This window comes from Rhinoraja longicauda, chromosome 17 (assembly GCF_053455715.1).
Source record: "Rhinoraja longicauda isolate Sanriku21f chromosome 17, sRhiLon1.1, whole genome shotgun sequence".
NCBI lineage: Eukaryota > Metazoa > Chordata > Chondrichthyes > Rajiformes > Arhynchobatidae > Rhinoraja > Rhinoraja longicauda.
Window position 1 is genome coordinate 15,337,747 of NC_135969.1, and position 18,704 is coordinate 15,356,450.

The following is an 18,704-nucleotide window of genomic DNA, read 5'->3' on the forward strand; positions in this document are numbered from 1 at the left end:
CCCTCACTCACACTTCACTCTCTTCTTTGTCCAATCCACTACAGCTCACCCCCTCCCCCCTAAAGCCATTGGTCAACAATGCTCCCTGTCTGCATCAAATTGCTATTAACAGGCTTAGCCGTTGAACATTGTGTAGTGGCTCTATGAATCGAATGAAGATTTGTTTTCTGCTTTCTAACAGACCCTTTGAAATGTCAAAGCCTGGGCCATTAAATTCTGCCATCATTTCATCAGCCAGCTTTCATAAATAGAAGATTCCTCAGCCCCATAAAAATGTCATTAAAATTCCCAATGGGAGTATGGGTAATATCGACAATAACAAGAATACATTTTTCTGGTTCTGAGAGATACATAAGGCAATGGTTAATCATGGTCATATGAAATTTAGAGTTATTTATATCCAATCATGCGATATACTATATTCGGGAGACGTTGTTTCAAATGCCTGGTGTATTAGTGCTTCTTTATATCAAAGGCTTTACTGTACTAAATGATTTTTTATTTTTTTCGAAGTTCTTTGTACCAAAGAGAATGTTTATTAATAGGTTTCAATTAAACCCATTTGATGGATACGCATGCGAAATACAAGGTGCTGGAAGCATCTGTGGAGAGAATTGGATAGGTGACGTTTTGGGTCGGGACCCTACTTCATTCAGCCTCACCAGAAACGTCACGTATCCATTGCCTCCACAGATGATGCGAGACCCACTGACTTCCTCCAGCAATTTGCTCGAACATCCAGTGAACCCAGCAGTTCTAGTGTCTCTGCTGTTTACTCGTCATATTTATTGGTGAAGTTACGCATCTAGCAATCCAGAAGCCTAACTGAAAGAGTGGCACAGCGATAGAGTCGCTGCCTCACAGTGCCAGAGACCTAGGTTTAATCCTGACTACGGGTGATGACTGTGTGGAATGTGTACATTCTCCCGCATTCCAAAGACGTGCAGGTTTGTAGGTTAATTGGGTGATTGTTGGTTGGTGCGAACTCGTTGGGTCGAAAGGCCTGTTTCCATGCTGTATCTCTAAAGCCAAAAACCAAACTAAGACAATTTATGGAACTAAAAAACATAACAATCAGTGATGTCTGAAGAAGGGTCTCGACCCGAAACGTCACCCATTCCTCCTCTCCTAAGATGCTGCCTGACCTGCTGAGTTACTCCAGCATTTTGTGAATAAATACCTTCGATTTGTACCAGCATCTGCAGTTATTTTCTTATACTAACAATCAGTGATGATGGTCATGAACCTGAAGAATTGTCATGAAAACCCATCTAGTTCACTTCAGGGGAGAAAATCTGCTGCCCTATGTGGTTTGACCAAACTGTAACACCAAATCCACAAGATCATGATTAAATCCTAGCTCTGATATCGCCCAACAAACCATTAAAATCAAGGCTGATTAGAGGCACATAAAGTACACGCTGACCTTATCAGAAATACCCACATTCAATGAAAACATTAAGAAAATCATTGGTACTAGGTACATCTGATATAGAAAATGTTATTTACCTTGATGTTTTTTTCTAAACTCCAACATTATCTACACCTCTTTGGCAAGAAAAGACCTTTGGAGAAGATAAAGTTAAAGATATAAAAGCAAAAGGAAATGAGGAAGACTATACCACATTTGATCAGCATGAGGATTTTATTGGGATTACAGGAAATGGAATAACAACTAAGTAGGCAGCAATGCTGAATCTTTATAAAACCCTAGACTGGCCTAACCTGAATATAGTGTTTGCAATTTTACTTGCCACATCAGCGGAGCAATGTCAGGGCATGAGAGAAGGTTCAGAAGGACTTTACTGGACTTTGTCTGACACTAAACATTATACCCTTCATCCCACATCTGTACACTGTGGACAGCTTGATTGTAATCATATACAGTCCGGATAGCACGCAACAAAACGTTTTTCATTGTACCTTGGTACACATGACAATAATAAACTGAACTAAATAAAATGTAAAATAAAAGATTTGCAAGAATTGTTCCCAGCTTGAAGGACTATATTTACAGGGATAGATTGGAGAGTCTGGGATTGTTTTCTTTGAGAGGTCTAAGGAGAGATTGAATAAAATAACCTGTAATGTGTAACCTGTATGTGGATTCATATTCTGCAGGCATAATTCTGCAGCAGCACAACATGCTGCCTACTGGAGTGGAGACACCAGACAGGACAAATGGGAAACTGTTCACTATGTCATGTCCTCTGTAGAGCCGAGGCTACCCCAGCATCAGTAGTTGTCTGGCATAGACAGTCAATGTGTGTGCATGCATTCAGAACTTGATCTGCGTCATTGATGCCCTTGCTCACAGATGCAATGCTGCCATCAGAAAGAAGGCGCAGGAGGAGCCTGAGAACTGTTACTACCAAGTTCAAGGGCAGCTTCTTCCCATCTATTACCAGGCTCCTGAATAACAATGCACAACCCTAGTTACAACCCTACCTCAACAACAAACTATTATGGGTTAGATTAGATTACTTTTATTGTCACATGTGACAAGTCACAGTGAGATGCTTTGTTTTGCATACCTAGGCATACAAAGAGTCGCCGACAAAGTTACAAAGTACCCCTCTTTTCGCCCCAATGGTCCCCCTCTCCACCCCACGTTAGTTTCCAACCCCCCCCCCCCCCCCTCCACGGCCCGGTCCACCTTTGTTCTCGACGGCCCTCCACTCCGGGTACCCCTTTGTCCTCGGCGGTCCCCCATGCGACCTCGGGACTCTGTCCTCCGACGTCGGGCCTTGGACCATGCATTGCACTACATACTTCGGCTTGCACTATTATAGTCTGGCCACCCGGTATAAATGATAATTTATTGTATTTGTTTAATGTTTTTATTGTGTTGTTCCATTAATGTGCCTGTAGAACTGCAACAAATAAGAAATGTATTGCTTTGCTCCCAGTGCGTATCACAATTAAACACTCTTGACTCTTGATGATGGGCATTATACTGCAAATGTCTTTCACCAGCCTGCCTGCCCTGCAAATAATAAAGTTCAGATTCAAATTAGTTTATGCAATGGAGTGGGCCCAGGACAGAAAGGTCAGTATGGGAATGGGAAAGGGAGTTAAAATGATTAGCAACTGGAAGATCCAGCACGTCTCGGAGGAGAGAGAGCGAAAGTATTCAGCGAAATGGTCTTCGAGTCTATGCTTGGTCTCGCCGATGTAAATATGAATGTCAAGAGTGTTTTATTGTCATATGTACCGAATCGGAACAGTGAGATTCTTGTGGAAACTTGGAATTGTAGGTGCTGGTTTACACAAATGGGCAACAAATAACACAGCGGGTCAGGCAGCATGTCTGGAGTACGACAGCACACATTCTGGGATGGGACACTTCAGACTGCTGTCTGAAGACAGATCCCATCCCAAAACATCACATACCCTCGTTCTCCAGAGATGCTGCATGGACCATTGAGTTACTCCCACTTCTTTCTGTCCTACAATGAAATTATTACTTGCAGTAGCATGACAGGTTTTAAACACAATACTCAATAAATTATATAATAAAACAAACAAAAAAAGTTCAATGAATAAAAAAAGAACATAGTGCAAAAGAAACCCAAAGTCTCCACTGTAACTGTGGCAGGTCGTATTAAATGCAGTTCATTGTGTCTCTGAGAAACTACTTTCTCTTCAGCAACCACCACCATCTCCCAGAATCCATGGAACAGCTTCAGTATCAGCTCTCCTCTCCTCTGGTCCTGATGAGTGTCAGAGGTTATGGGGAGAAGGCAGTAGAATGAGGTTAGAAGGGAGAGGTAGATCAGCCAAGATTGAATGGCGGAGAAGACCTGATGGGCTGAATAGCCTCATTCATCTCCTATCACTTATGGGTAAGAAGGCAAACGCCTCCGGTGGCCGGTGGAGGGGCTGCGAACGCGCGGTGTGCGCATGCGCATCTCAGGCAAACGCCTCCGCTGTCACGCTGCAAAAACGGAGTTTCTTCCCACAGGCCATCAGGACTGTCAACTTTTATAACCCCAGAGACTAAATTTTTGTCGAAACTATAGTAACTTATTAACTTTATTTATATGCTGTAACTGTAATTCTTTTTTGTGCACAATCCACAGGCATTGCCACTTTCATTTCACTGCACATCGTGTATGTGTATGTGACAAATAAATTTGACTTGACTTGACTTGACTTGAAGGAACTGCAGATGCTGGTTTAAACTGAAAAGACAAAATGATGGAGTAACTCAGCGGGACAGGCAGCATGTCTGGAGAGAAGAAATGGGAGACGTTTCGGGTCGAGACCCTTCTTCAGTCCTATCACTTATGACCAAAGATAATAGATCTATTCAAGTCAAATTGATAATAGATCTATTATCTTTGCTTATGACCTCTCCCAAGGGGGGGGGAGCAAGAATAGAGGGGATACATCCAAATGGCCGCTGGATGTCGCTGCGTTGGCAGCAGGCAGTGGCGGCGGCTGGCCGCTGGATGTCGCTGCGTTGGCAGCTGGTAGTGGCGGCGATTGGCCGCTGGATGTTGCGTTGGTCGCTGGATGTCGCTGCGTTGGCAGCTGGCAGTGGCGGCGGCTGGCCGCTGGATGTCGCTGCGTTGGCAGCTGGCGGTTGGCCGCGGGGAGGGGCTGCGGACGCGCGGTGTGCGCATGCGCATCTCCGCTCCTCCCTCTCCCCCGCGTCATCGGCGGGCGTCACCGTTACTGTTAGCGTCTCTCTCTCTTAGCGGCCAGTGTCCAAAGCAGCGCCTCTGCAATGTCGCACCAGACTGGAATACCCGGTAAGATGCGCCAGCGGTATCGGGAGGTCGAAATGTTGCGATCAGAGTGACGGCGGTGACATTTGAGCCGTGGCCGTTATCCTCGCACCGTCGCCCCCGGTCCGGTTGCTGGGGAAACCCGGCGTCTGACCCGGGGCAGGCGTCGCCGGAAGACCCGCCTCCCGAAGCGCCCATTGGTCAACCGAGCTGTGGCCCCGCGGGGCGCTCGGTGATTGGCCGGCAATGCCGTCCATCACGCCCAGAGCCGGCTAATCTGGCAGGTTGAGTAGAGGATAAAACAACGGTCTTTAATCTGGTAAATAGAGGCATAAATGTCTTCCAACCTTTCTTTTGCCTTTGCACTATCATTTTTTTTTCGTGTAGGGGCCTGAAAACTGTAACGTCCAGGTTCAAGAGCAACTTCTCAGCACCGCCAGGCTATTAACCTCCAACTAAGCTCCAAATTACATAGACTTCGGGGCATTTCTTTTGTCTTTGCGCTATTATTGGGTTTAAAAAAAATGTATATTGAACTTATTTTTGTTGCATATTATGGTATTTACAGGGTATTCTGTTTGCACATCTGTTATGCTGCTGCAAGTAAGACACTCCTGACTTGAAATGTTCCCCATCTGGTGAATAAGGAGTTTTATGGCAAAAATAAAATAAGTTTGTTTGATTTCCTTGGTGAAAATTAGTCCTGAAAGTGTTTACATTAATTGAGTTGTCCCCATCTTGATGGAGAATAATCCTCTTTGCATCACCGTTCTCTAGAAAACTTACTTCAACGTGAAAGCAAACGTGGTGACCAGCAACTGACGCATCGCGTCGTGAATCTCTGGAAAGACTGCAATAATTTGAGGCCCGCTCTCAGCACATCTCAAAGTGCACTTTCCTCTTGTGGAAAAGAGAAATAGTTGATATATAAAAGACAAAGGATAATATTCTGGGCTTTTATTTTTGGTCATCTGAGACCAAACAGACACTGGATTCCAGAACAATAGCTTTCTATAAAGCAAAAAAGAAAAATGGTTACCTCCCCTCTCCACTTAGTGGAGTATTAAGGTGGTTGGTGAGCCACATTTCAAGTCGGTTGTCGAGTGTTTTATTGTCAATTGTCCCGAAATGGAACAATGGCATTTTTACTTGCAGCAGCACAACAGATATGGAAACATAGTACTCTGTAAACACCATGATATGCAACAAAAATAAGTTCAGTATATATATATTTTTTAAACCAATAATAGTGCAAAAACAAAAGAAATGCCCCTAAGTCTATACCGTTTGGAGCTTAGTTGGAGGTTGTTTAATAGCCTGATGGTGTAGAGAAGAAGATGCCCCTGAAGCTAGACATTACAGTTTTCAGGCCGCTGTACCTTCTTCCCGATGGCAAGAATGAAATGAGAGTGTGGCCAGGGTGGTGTGGGTCTCTGATGATGCTGGCTGCCTTTTTGAGGCAGTGACTCCTGTCGAGCCCTTCGATGGTGGGGAGGAGATTTCTCTGATACTTCTTAATCAGAAGCCAGTAGCCTGGGCAATGAAAGGGCAGGCCCCTAGGATAGTGTGGAAACATTATTGTCAGCTGCTATTTTGAAAACAACGTGGAAACCGGTTGGAGCACTAGTAGCGAATGGTCCTTGGCACCACATGATAAAATGCAATTAATGATTGGGAATGATTGTAGAATTAAAAAACCCAATCAAAAGCAAAACTCTAAATTAAGGATTCAAAAATAGCTTGTATTTTTATAGTGCGTTTCATACCCCAAAATGCTTTCCAGGCAGTAAGTACTTATGAACTGTACTCACTATTGTAATGTGACCTGGCAGCAATTCTACACTCAGCAGGTAGCCATAAAGAGCATTGAGGTAATCAGATGTTGCTGCAATCAATTTATAATCTGTTTCTAAGGTACACCTCAATGCAATTGATTTAACAGACATTACTTATAATTACTTACAATACATTACTTATAATAGCAGTATGTGTTCTGATGGTGATACCTGTCAGTTAGACCTTGGATTTAGCTTGTTAATTTTAGTCCTTAATTTTTTTCAATGTCTTTTGTAACATTTTGTTTGGCATCCAGAATTGAGGCAAATAACATAGCTCTTATTTTGACAAAACCCGAAACACTTGATGGACGCATGAATAGAAATAAATGCTGATATGGTTAGATCAAATGGTAGGAAGTGGCATAACACCTACATGGACTACTTGTTCTGAAGTCTGTTCATTACTGTGCAATTCAATGTTATGATAACAAGACGTGATGTTGCCATCTCCAATTTCATCACATTCTGTCATTGTGCAATATTAGGCAGGTGAGTTGAGCTTGTTTTATAAAATTGTAAGCAATTTCTTAAAATCGAATGTCCCTGTAATCTGCACAGTTTAATATAAACACGTTATTATTTACAACCTCACCTTGTGTCCTCTGGAAACCAGGGATCTCTTTAATTTATCTCATTGCAGGTCTACACCTGAACATCATGCTTCTTCTCCTAATAACTTAAGGGAAACTAAGATATAATCTTTCAGAGTTAATTAAATTGGCCAAATTTCACATAGATTCATTAACTGTGCATAAGTAATTTAAAAAAATCTAATGTATTAGGAGTATGCCGTGCCATTTTGGGATTCAATTTGTAAACTATTTTACAGCAGTCCAAAGTTGCTTTATGGCTAGATGGTAATTTTAGGCTTGACCTCTGTTAAAGCTATTTAGTTTGGAACATATCATATCATATCATATATATACAGCCGGAAACAGGCCTTTTCGGCCCTCCAAGTCCGTGCCGCCCAGCGATCCCCGTACATTAACACTATCCTACACCCACTAGGGACAATTTTTATATTAACCCAGCCAATTAACCTACATACCTGTACGTCTTTGGAGTGTGGGAGGAAACCGAAGATCTCGGAGAAAACCCACGCAGGTCACGGGGAGAACGTACAAACTCCTTACAGTGCAGCACCCGTAGTCAGGATCGAACCTGAGTCTCCGGCGCTGCATTCGCTGTAAAGCAGCAACTCTACCGCTGCGCTACCGTGCCGCCAAGATGCTGCATGTTCTATCAATAACTCTTCACCCACCCGTTAGGTCACAGTGTGTCATTAGGGTCCTAGGTAGGTGAGGGAAGAAAATGGAATTGGTGGTAGTGTTATTATAAATGTCACAGAGGATTGTTAGCAATGGCTAGGAAGAATGTAACCTACAATCCAGTAAGAACTGAAATAATAATATATTCCTTTATTGTCCCACTCTGGGGAAATTTACAGTGTTACAGCATCAAAGTGGATAGCAAGAGATCATTCATTATAAATAAAAGTAAAGGATAAATTGTCATCATAAATTGTGTATTCCTTAACTGTTACTGTTGACTCGTCTGCTGGGAGCAGTGCTGGTTGTGCAGTCTCACAGCAGCGGGAAGGAAGGACCTCCTATTTCTCTCCTTTACACACTTGGGGTGAAGGAGTCTGTCACTGAAGGAGCTACTCAGTGCAGTGACATTGTCCTGCATGGGGTGGGAGTCGTTGTCCAGCATCGATGTTAACTTTGCCATCATCCTCCTCTCTCCCACTGCCTGTACTGAGTCGAGGGGGCAACCCAGGACAGAGCTGGCCTTCCTGACCAGCTTGTCAAGTCTCTTCCCCTCCGCCGCTGAGATGCTGCTGCTCCAGCAGACCACGCCATAGAAAATGGCTGATGCAATCACCATGTTGTAGAAGAAAGAAAATAAAAATAAAATTCTCCCTTTGACTCCAAGAAAAGCGTATACAACAGTTCACAACCAGGTACCAAAAGATGAAAGCAGATAGAGGAGAGTGTGTTTGATTTAAAATGTACCAGTGTTTGGCAGGTCATGCTTTGTAATTGTGCCTAGAATACTTGGAATCCACATCCACCAGACCTGTTTTCCATTATGCAGAAATGTTATTTGGCATCTTCTTGTGAAACTTTCCAGAAGATTAAGCAATCTTACTTTGAAAATAACTGTCTCATCATGTGCCAATGGAACAAATGTGTTGATCACATTTGTTCCACTGGTTTTCCAACTCATTGCTAAGGCATGACTTTCTGATCAATAATAGTGTGAATGTAGTCTTGCGGTCTGTGGTATAATTATGCAAGAATTGAAATGAATCCCTTCACATCTACATCCGAGCTCACATGTACATCCCAGCTCATGTTACCTATTTATTTGCATTCGAATTCCACCATGAAGAGCATGGCTGATTGCAGAACTGGAAGAAGACATCCGGTCGATGCCACTTGGCAGCCTTTAGTGATAAATGAAGTAAATAATCATGAGTTAACATTGTCTTACCTTGCCCACAAGATGACTGGGCTTTGGTTAAAATAATACATAATTCAGAAAATTCACTTTACTCTCAAAACAGTGTTAGACATCAGTCGCCATCAGCACCTTGGTGGGCACCATTTATCATTATTGTTTGTCACTCTATTGAGAGGAACTTTCAGTCGAAGATTGAGCCATCTGTTGTACTAAGTAATGAATACTATATGCTCTGTACCTGAATAATGCATTGGTGTTGTATTTTGTCGGGCTGTCAACATGCTCTCATTCTATTAATTATGATTAGTTTCAAGAGAGAAACAGATAATATTTCAGAATTGATGAAATACCATGGACCTGAAATGTTGACTCTGATTTCTCTCCACAGTTGTTGCCAGTCTTTCTATGAATATTCAACATTTTCAGTCTACTTTTCAGATACTTAGCATCGACAGTGTTTTGGCTTTGCACTAATGTGTCATATTATCTCAGTCCATTTTATTGAGGTCATACAATTGGAGTTCCCTGACTTCACAATGAATAGGGATAGAGAAAAATACAAAATAAAAGCAAAAATGCAAGAATCACTCGGCAGGTCAGGCGGCATTTATGGAAAGAGGAACAGAGCTGATGTTTCAGATCAAATATCCTTCATCAGAAAAGCGAGCTGAGAACCACTGAGATCTTAGGATGGCACAGTAGCGCAGCAGAAGAGTTGCTGCCTTACAACACCAGAGACTCGGGTACAATCCTGACTACGGGTGCTAACTGTACAGAATTTGTATGCTCTCCCTGTGACTGCGTGGGCTATCTCCGGGTGCTCCGGTTTCCTCCCACATTCCAAAGACATACAGGTTTGTAGGTTAATTGGTAAGTTATAAAAATTGTCCCTAGCATGTAGGATCGTGTTAGTGTACGGGGTGATCGCTGGTTGACACAGACTCAATGGACCAAAGGGCCTGTTTCCATGCTGTATCTCTAAAGTCTAAAGCTGATCAGAATTTATGCTTTGAAATTCAAAGCTTACACTGGATGATAAAACAGGGCTACTTTTTGCAAACTAGTTCTGTTAAAACCTTTGATGTTAAAACCCATGGTGATTCTCAGTTTGAGGTCCAGACTAATGTTCACATGTGACGTTGTACTATATGGTAACTTTTTTGAAAACTTTCTTAACAGTATTAAATATATTTTTGTGTTAATTATGGGACACCATTGGTTAGTAGACTGGCTAGTTCTGGTCCATAGATAAATAGAGGGAAAACACAGCGGGACAGGCAGCATCTCTGACGAGAAGGAATGGGTGACGTTTCGGGTCAAGACCCTTCTTCAGAGTCTACCTTCGATTTAAACTAGCATCTGCAGTTCTTTCCTTCACATAAGTAGATGGATGTTAAGTTCAAAACCTGGTGTGCTTTAGTACAAATCTTTTTCAAATACCTTATACCATTAATCTTCACGAGAGCTGTTTTCAACAGTTTTATCATCTTTGCAACCGAGTGAAATAGATATTTGTTATGATTTTATTAATAGATTAAAGGAATATTTTTATCTGAAACTAGAATTTGATTTGCTGAGCAGCGAAGCATTGTAAGGAGGTTTATATGTACTTTTAGAATGAACACTAACCTTCTTTATTTTGATTCTTGCTGCCAGTGTGATTTTGTACCCAGAACGAATACAGGAAGGAGAACCAGCACTATGTTCTAATTGCTATCTGTTTAATAATTAACTTGTTCAAGCAATACTTTCATATGTGTTCACAAAATGTAAATCAATATTGGTGCCTCACTGACAAGTCACATAAAGTCATGTGTATTCCTGAAATTGTTCTTCTATTCAAACTCGATTAGCCTGGTAATAGGGCACAAATTCTAATTGTAGATTCTTGATTAAATATCAGGATTTTTCAAAGGGACTCTGAAGTAAAATTTGCTTAGCTTGAGCTAATAACTGTTCGAATATTCAACTGTTAGAATTGTTTAGGTAGATAGTTCTAAATTTTATTTTGTCCATTTGTAATACTGTACAGTAAACCCTTGTTTTAACGGACCTCTAACGGATTTCGGTTATAGCGGATGGACCTACCAATGGCTGCCATGCCACCCCTGGCTCGCAGCGCCTCTCCAGCCACTTATAGCTCCGGCGAGTTGCCAACTTCTTTCACAAGATGCACCAGTGAGTCCTTCTTCACCAGCTGCCACATCGTCCAGTTGATGATGCTGTTGTTGCAGCTCGTATTGTAGCCGCTGGCTTGCAGTGCTTTCTTCAGGCCGCTGCCACCGACAGGACGCACTCAGTCACCATGGGACTCCTCCCCTCTCACCAGCTGGCACTTCTTCCTGTTGGCCGTCACTTTGTCCACTTGCCCTCTTGACCCCTCCCACCACTGCCCTCCATCACCATCATCTCCTTCTCCCATGGAGTCGCCAACATAATACACTTGGAAGATGTCATCGACTGCGGGGGAGGAGGAGGAGATGGCGGTGGAGAGAGCAGAGGAGCGGACAAAGCAATGGGAGAAGGAGGAAAAGATAGTGGTGGAGGATGAAGCGGACAAAGCAATGGCCAACAGAAAGGTGCGACAGCTGGTGAGAGGGGAGTGAGCCCTACAGTGACAGAGCGCATCCTGTCAGTGGCAGCGGCCTGAAGAATGGGCTCCAGCCAGAAGCTACAACGTGAGCCGCAACGACAGCCATGTCAACCAGACCATACAGCAGCTCTTGAAGAAGGGCTCACTGATGCAGGCCAGCCGTATCTGCCCCTAGTTTTAAGGCGATACGACACAAAGTGCTGGAGTAACTCTGCAGACTGAATCAATCTGAAGAAGGGTCCCCACCCGAAATGTCGCCTATCCAGAGAAGCTGCTTGACCTGCTGAGTTACTCCAGCACAAGTGGAAGGCTTTGCATATTCATATTTCTATTTATAATGTCATTGATTGCAGTCTTCAAGGTCCTGTATTGCATTTGACTTTTTTATCTTATGTAATAGATGGGAAAAAAAAGTGCTGACTTTAACACCCTTTACAAAAATCTCCTTTCTTTTGGCAATTCTTCTCTATCACCTTTCTGTTTCCCTCTCCCACTCATCAAGATGCATGTTTTTTTAGTTTTTTTTTAAAGCTTTATTTTGTCCCTTTAGTTATCCAACGTATTTTCTTTTGGTATGTGGAGCCTTGGCCCCTTCAAAATACATATAGATTCTGTAATTCAGATTAAAATGGAAAAATATCTAAAATTCCTGGTTAACATATTTTAACCAGATACTAGGTAGCTAGTATGCGATCAAAGTCTTTTGATAAGCACTTGGACACTCATCTGGTTCATGTGAAGTCATCCCTTAATAGATTCCTAACATGGATAGGAAACGTTTAGTGGGATACTAGACCAAGTGGACCCCTTGGGCCCAAACTTCTCCTGCATTGGTGCAGCACCCTCTCCTCCCCCCTCCTCTCTCCCCCCTACTCCTCCCTCCCCCCTTCCCCTCCCCTGCCCCTTCCCCCTTCCCGTCCCTCAACCCCCCTTCCCCACTCCATCCCCCTCAACCCCATTTATCCTCCCTCTCCCCCCATCCCTCCCCCCTCCCTCCCTCCCTAGGAGAGAGATTTAAACTTTAAAATGTGAATAACTTTAAATATATAACACCAATTTCAATGAAACTTCTTCCATTAGCACCAAAGGGACGAAGGTCAGTAAGGTGGGCCTAAAATTGTTGCGCTATCATGTACCGTTTTGGCTGTAGTTCAGGAACAACCAAACAAATAAACAAGAGTTTTAGTATATAGATTGCTCCTATTGCATCTGTTGGGTTATCATCTGAATTTTCTGTTTAACTAGGAAGGAAATAATTTGCAATTAGAAAGCACCTTAATATTGTCAGAGTATCACAAAACATAACACACTTTTTCAATGTTGCCATTGTTTTACCATGATTGAATTTCCTGGTCTTCGTGCAATTTTTATCATGTATAATATTTCATAAATAGTTTAAGTTAATGATTGTATTTTCTTGTTTTTTTTTTGTATGGTGTAATTGTGTAGGAAGAATGACTTGAAACCGGATGCATCTACATAAATTGTATTATCTGACAGTGTATAATTCCATAATATAGTTACTTGGCTATAGCTTTACACTGCACCTGTTATTTTGAATTTGCCGTTCATGTACGTAGAGCTACATTTTATCTATGATTTTCCTAATTTATGGAGAGTACAACTTTACAAAATGTTCAGTAGAATTTAGAACTTGGTTATCGGATTGACTCATTATTTGGCAACATCTCTGAGCTCTTTTCCTGTTGCGCATTTTTTCCCACTCCCCTTCAGAGTGAAATGTTAATTAAACAGGCACAGCTAACTTTTGAAACTAGGCGTGGTAAAGTTTGATTTGTAGATTACTAGAGCTCAAAGAACAATGTCTAATCAGGTCACAGTAATGGAATTTGCAGAATAGGCACTATAATTACAGGCATTTGTTGGCAGGGTAAACAAGTACTAATTCTGGACACCCAATTTTGTTGTTAAAGGTGCACATTACCCAACAGTAGCAGCAGGATAAGAACGTGGTGTGTACCCAGTGTGGTGTGGGTCTTTGATACTAGCTGCCTTGTTGGTGTGTCTGGTGTGTACCCAGTATTGTGTGGGTCTTTAATACTAGCTGTCTTGTTGAAGTACTTTTGCCCTGTCTGCCAGGGCCTGCTGGAGCTCCCGATTGGGAGCTATTTTAATACCCTTTCCCATTGCCACACCAACCTTTCCGTCCTCGGTCTCCACCGTCGTTAGAGGAGCTGTAGCCGAGACCATTACACAAACCAACCTCCCTTCCATTGACTCCATCTACACTTCACGCTGCCTCAGCAAGACTGCCAGCATAATCAAGGACGAGTATCACCCCAGTCACCCCCTCCTCTCGCCTCTCCCATCAGGCAAGAGGGACGGAAGTGTGAAAATACACAGCTCCAGTTTCGGGACAGTTTCTTGCCAGCTGTTATTAGGCAACTGAACCATCCTACCAATAACTAGGGAGCAGTCCTGAGCTACTATCTACTTTATTGGAGACTCTCAGACTACCTTTGATCAGACTTTACTGGACGTTACCTTGCACTAAACATTATTTACGTTATTCCCTTTATTGTGTATTTGTGGAAGGCTCGTTTGTAATCATGTATTGTCTTTCCGCTGACTGGTTGGTATGCAACAAAAATTTTCACTGTACCTCGACAATAAACTAAACTCAACTCAAATGATTTAGGGTTGTGAAAATCAGTGTGGGTAAAGAATAATGTAAGGTAGTGAGCAGAGTTGATGGATGTAGCAAGGCCATGTGAAATGTTAAAATCTAGAGTACCACAAGAATACAGTTGGGGAGTTTTAAATGGAAAAGGTGATAAAAGGAGACATGAGATTGCAGATGCTGGAATCCTGAGCAAAATTCAAACTACTGGAGGAATTCTTCGGAAAAAAAGTCCGAACCTGAAACATTGTCTATCTGTTTCCCTCCACCGATGTTGCATGACCCACTGAGTCCTTCCAGCATTTTGGTTTCTTAATAATAGAAGGAGCAATGTTTAACATCTGACATAAAATATTTTAATTCATCAAGTTTTAATTACAATGAAATGTGTCACTTAAAATCAACCAGAGTGGATAGGGGGAGGATTTCTCATTTCAACCAAAGACATGAATTGCTTATTTCTATTTCCAATTTCAAAACTTTATTTCAGTCACTGGAAATTGCCCTTTCAAAACAACCTTGAATATTTGGGATGAGGAGAAACAGATTCTGGACCAAGCTGCAAAGTAGAACTTGTTGTGTAATAACATTGCTATTATACAGTGGCACTTTAAACATTTCATCTTCTGATAAACAGGCCTAAGCTGCCTGTATTCTGTTCTGCACAGTCCCAACCAGCTGTCAGCCTTATGCTTATAGTTCATGATCTCGTCTCTCTATCTGCCATCCAGTCCAAAAGGCACTGTTTTACCCATTACCGTACTCCCAAAATCAAGCTAGCAAGCATGCTAGCTATCTCTATCTGTCTGTCTGTCATCCTGGAGTAACTCAGCGGGTCAGGCAGCATCTCGGGAGAGAAGGAATGGTAACGTTTTGGGTCGAGACCCTTCTTCAGACGTGGGGAGGGAGGGAGCGCATTTATTAACGTTAGCAGCAGCTCATCGGCTCAGCAGCAGCCCCCCTCATTGGCCGCCACATCTCAACCTGAAACGTCACCCATTCCTTCTTTCCAGAGATGCTGCCTGACCCGCTGAGTTACTCCAGCATTTTGTGATACCTTCGATTTGTACCAGCATCTGCAGTTATTTTCCTACACTACCTTACTAAAACACTCTGTCTGTTTGTTTGTTCCCCGCCCCCCAGATGATCCTGCCTTATCTTTGTGCCCCCGTCACACGATAGCGTGACAATTTTAGGCCCACCTTACTCACCATTGTCCTGGGATCATCCTAATGCAAGCTTCATTCAAATTGGTCTCATATTTTTTAAGTTATAGACATTTTAAAGTTTTAAAATTACCTTTTAATCTTAAACTGGCCATCTTCAACGTTCAACGTCACAATGGGACCTGCCTGAGTGGCGGGAGTAGCGGCCAATGAGGGAGGAAGGGGCCATGATGGCCGCCGGGTGCGGGACCCACCAGAGTGACGGGAGTGATGGCCAATGAGGGGGAGGGGGGAGGGGGGGGTGGCTGCTGAGCCGACGAGCTAACTTTAATAAATGCGCTCCTCCCCCCCCCCCCCCCGCCGGGAGGACGAGCTGCGTTTTTGACGTAAGTCCACATGTGCACAGTTGGGGCCTGTCGATAAGCTCCCTGACTTACGATGCTTCCGCTTACGTTTGCTGTAGAGGAGGGGGTGAATAAGAGGGGTTGAGGGGGGGGGGGAAGGAGGGGGAGATTAGGGGGGTTGAGGGGAATAAAGCGGGTGAATGGGGAGGAGGGGGGTTCAGGGGGGTTGAGGGGGGATGGAGTGGGGGAGAGGAAGGGGGGGGGGGAGGGTGCTAGACCAATGCAGGAGAGGGTTGAGAGGGGATGGTGTGGGTGAGGGAGGTGAGGGGAGGGGGGGTTGAGGAGGAATGGAGTGGGTGATGGGGGGAGGAGGGGGTGGATAAGGGGGGATCGAGTGGGGAGGAGGGGGGATTCAGGGGGGTGGAGTGGAGGGGGAGGAGAAGGTGCTGGACCAATGCAGGAGAGGTTTGTGCCCAACGGGTCCACTTGGTCTAGTATATATATATATATATATGTGAAAATTGATCACTGGAGCTCTTCCTACAAGCATCAGCCTTGCCATCCCCAGCTAAATTTGGGGATTATGTTCACTCACGATGGTGTCAGGTTTTCTTGGTCACATGCAGATACAGTATTTAATACCGGACTCGTACAGAACATTAGTGCTTTACTGAGTGCTTCATAGTTTCCACAGTACAGACTGAAACCGTAGTCTACATAATATTTAAATTGATTGACAAGTTTTGTTAGGAAGAGAAATTTACGGGTTCTTGTTTAATCAACATGTTTTTGGTTCTCTTAGCTACCAGGGAACTAAAGGATTTCTTCGCAAAGGCCCGCAATGGATCTATTCGTGTTATGAAGGTCATAATCAGAGATGGTGAGTTTTGCTGGTCTTGTTTTGCTTTGAAACTTAATATACCTCAACAAAACATTCAACTGTATTTAAAAATGTAAATGTGTGTATAACATTGTAGAAAGCAGGCACATTTTATATAGATTAGGATGTTGTATACCAAGTATAGTAAGCAGATTAAGAATGTGTTAAAAAAGAAGCTGCTGTCAGATTAATGTATTCCTAACTTAACTGGATATATTTAAGTGCATCTTTTTAAGGAGTTAATTTTCATGAGACTTCCCCTCTAAATTATTGAATGCCTGAAGCCTCTAGTTACTTTGTGACACCAGGTCAGTCCGATTTTCATCTCCACTGACATAGTTGCATAATCATACCCAATTAAATTCTGTTTCAATATTGTTCTTTAACAGAGGGGGCAAGCATTCATATCAAGCAACAATTCTTAAAGTTAAAGTACTTTGACATTTTTGAGGAAGGGACCAAAAGGATTGACGATGGCAGGGTAGTAGATGTTGTCTTCATGCAATTTAGCAAGGTCTTTGACAAAATGCTCCACATGGTTGGCTTGTCTGTAAGATTAAATCACATAAGATTTAGGATGAGCTAGCCAATTGGATACAAAATTGGTTTAGTGGAAGATGTCAGCGGATTGTAGTGGATATTTGTTTTAAAGATTGGACGTCTGTGTACAGTGGTGTGCTACAAGAATCAGTGCTGGGGACACTAGCTTGTCACCTACAATAATGATTTGGATCACAGTGTCGATCACATCGTTAGTAAGTTTGCTTATAATACCAAAATATGTGGTATAATGGACAGCAAAGAGGGCTTTCTAAGACTACATTAGGATCTAAATCAACTGGGGAATTGGGTCAAAGAATGTCGGGTGGAATTTAACTGATAAATGCAAGGTTTTTCGCTATGATAAAGTAAGCTCTGGCAGAATTTACATAGTAAATGATAAGGTCTTGAAGAGTGTGGAGAACCAAAAAACCTTGGGGTACAGGTACTTGTTTCCCAGAGTGGAAACATACAGGTAGACAAGTGGTGAAGAAGGCACTTGGCATGCATTGGTCAAGGCATTGAGTACAGGAGTTTGGATGTCATGTTACAACTGCACAAGTCATTGGTGAGATCGCACAAGAATATAGTATGCCGTTCTGATCGCCTAGCCGTAGGAAGATGTCATTAATCTGGAAAGGGTGCAGAAAAGATTTCCAAGGATATTACCGGCACCAGAGGGTTTGAGTTATAAGGAGAACCTGGAGAGGCTGGATATTTTCCCCCTGGAGTATAAGAGACTGATAGATGACCTTATAGAGGTATATAAAATCATGAGGGACATAATGTGAATGGTCATTTTTCCCTCAGAGTAAAGAAATATAAAACTGGAAGGCATAGGTTTAAGATGAATGGGGAAAGAATTAAAAGGGATCTGAGGGGTATCTTTTTCACACACAGGATGGTGGGTATATGGAATGAGCTGCCAGAGGAAGCTGTAGAGGTGGATACAATGATAATGTTTTAAGGGACAGGTACATAGATAGGAAACGTTTTGAGGGATATGGGCCAAATGCAGACAATGGGACTAACTTGGTTAGGCAGCTTGGTCGGCATTGACATATTTGACTGAAGGACCTGTTTCAGTGCTGTGAAACTGACTATGAATCTGTTTTCAAACCACATGAAATATGTTTAAGCAGCATCATTAAATTCCAGCTCACAAGAAAAGTGAAAGATTGAAACTCTTGCATCCTTTTCGAACATCCCAAAATACTTAATGGACTGTGAAGTACTTTTGAAATGCGGACACTGCAATGATTTTGGAAATTCCTCAGTCCTGTGATATGCAGTATTGTAATGAATGACAGAATAATCTTCATTTTTGCAGAAATGTTGAGGTATAAAATAAGCCATGTCACTGAGGATCATTCCTGCTGTTCTCCAAAATAGTCTTATGGGATCTTTATTCCAACTGAGATAAGGTATCTTAGGTATCTCATAAGGTATCTCAGTTAAATATATAAAGAAATAAAGTGCTGGAGAACACAGCTGGTCAAGTAG

The 18,704-nt window shown here is 42.6% G+C and overlaps 1 protein-coding gene across 2 annotated transcripts in view; it reads left to right on the forward strand.

Annotated features, from left to right (window-relative positions):
* The first annotated feature begins 4,654 nt into the window (after window positions 1-4,654).
* Window positions 4,655-18,704, forward strand: part of twf2 (twinfilin actin binding protein 2) — a 92,193-nt gene continuing 78,143 nt past the window's right edge. For both annotated transcript variants that reach the window (XM_078414194.1, XM_078414195.1), the window contains exons 1-2: window positions 4,655-4,757; window positions 16,584-16,661. In XM_078414194.1, coding sequence (XP_078270320.1) covers window positions 4,733-4,757; window positions 16,584-16,661 — 103 coding nt within the window. In that variant the 5' untranslated portion in view covers window positions 4,655-4,732. The remainder of the gene's footprint in view (window positions 4,758-16,583; window positions 16,662-18,704) is intronic.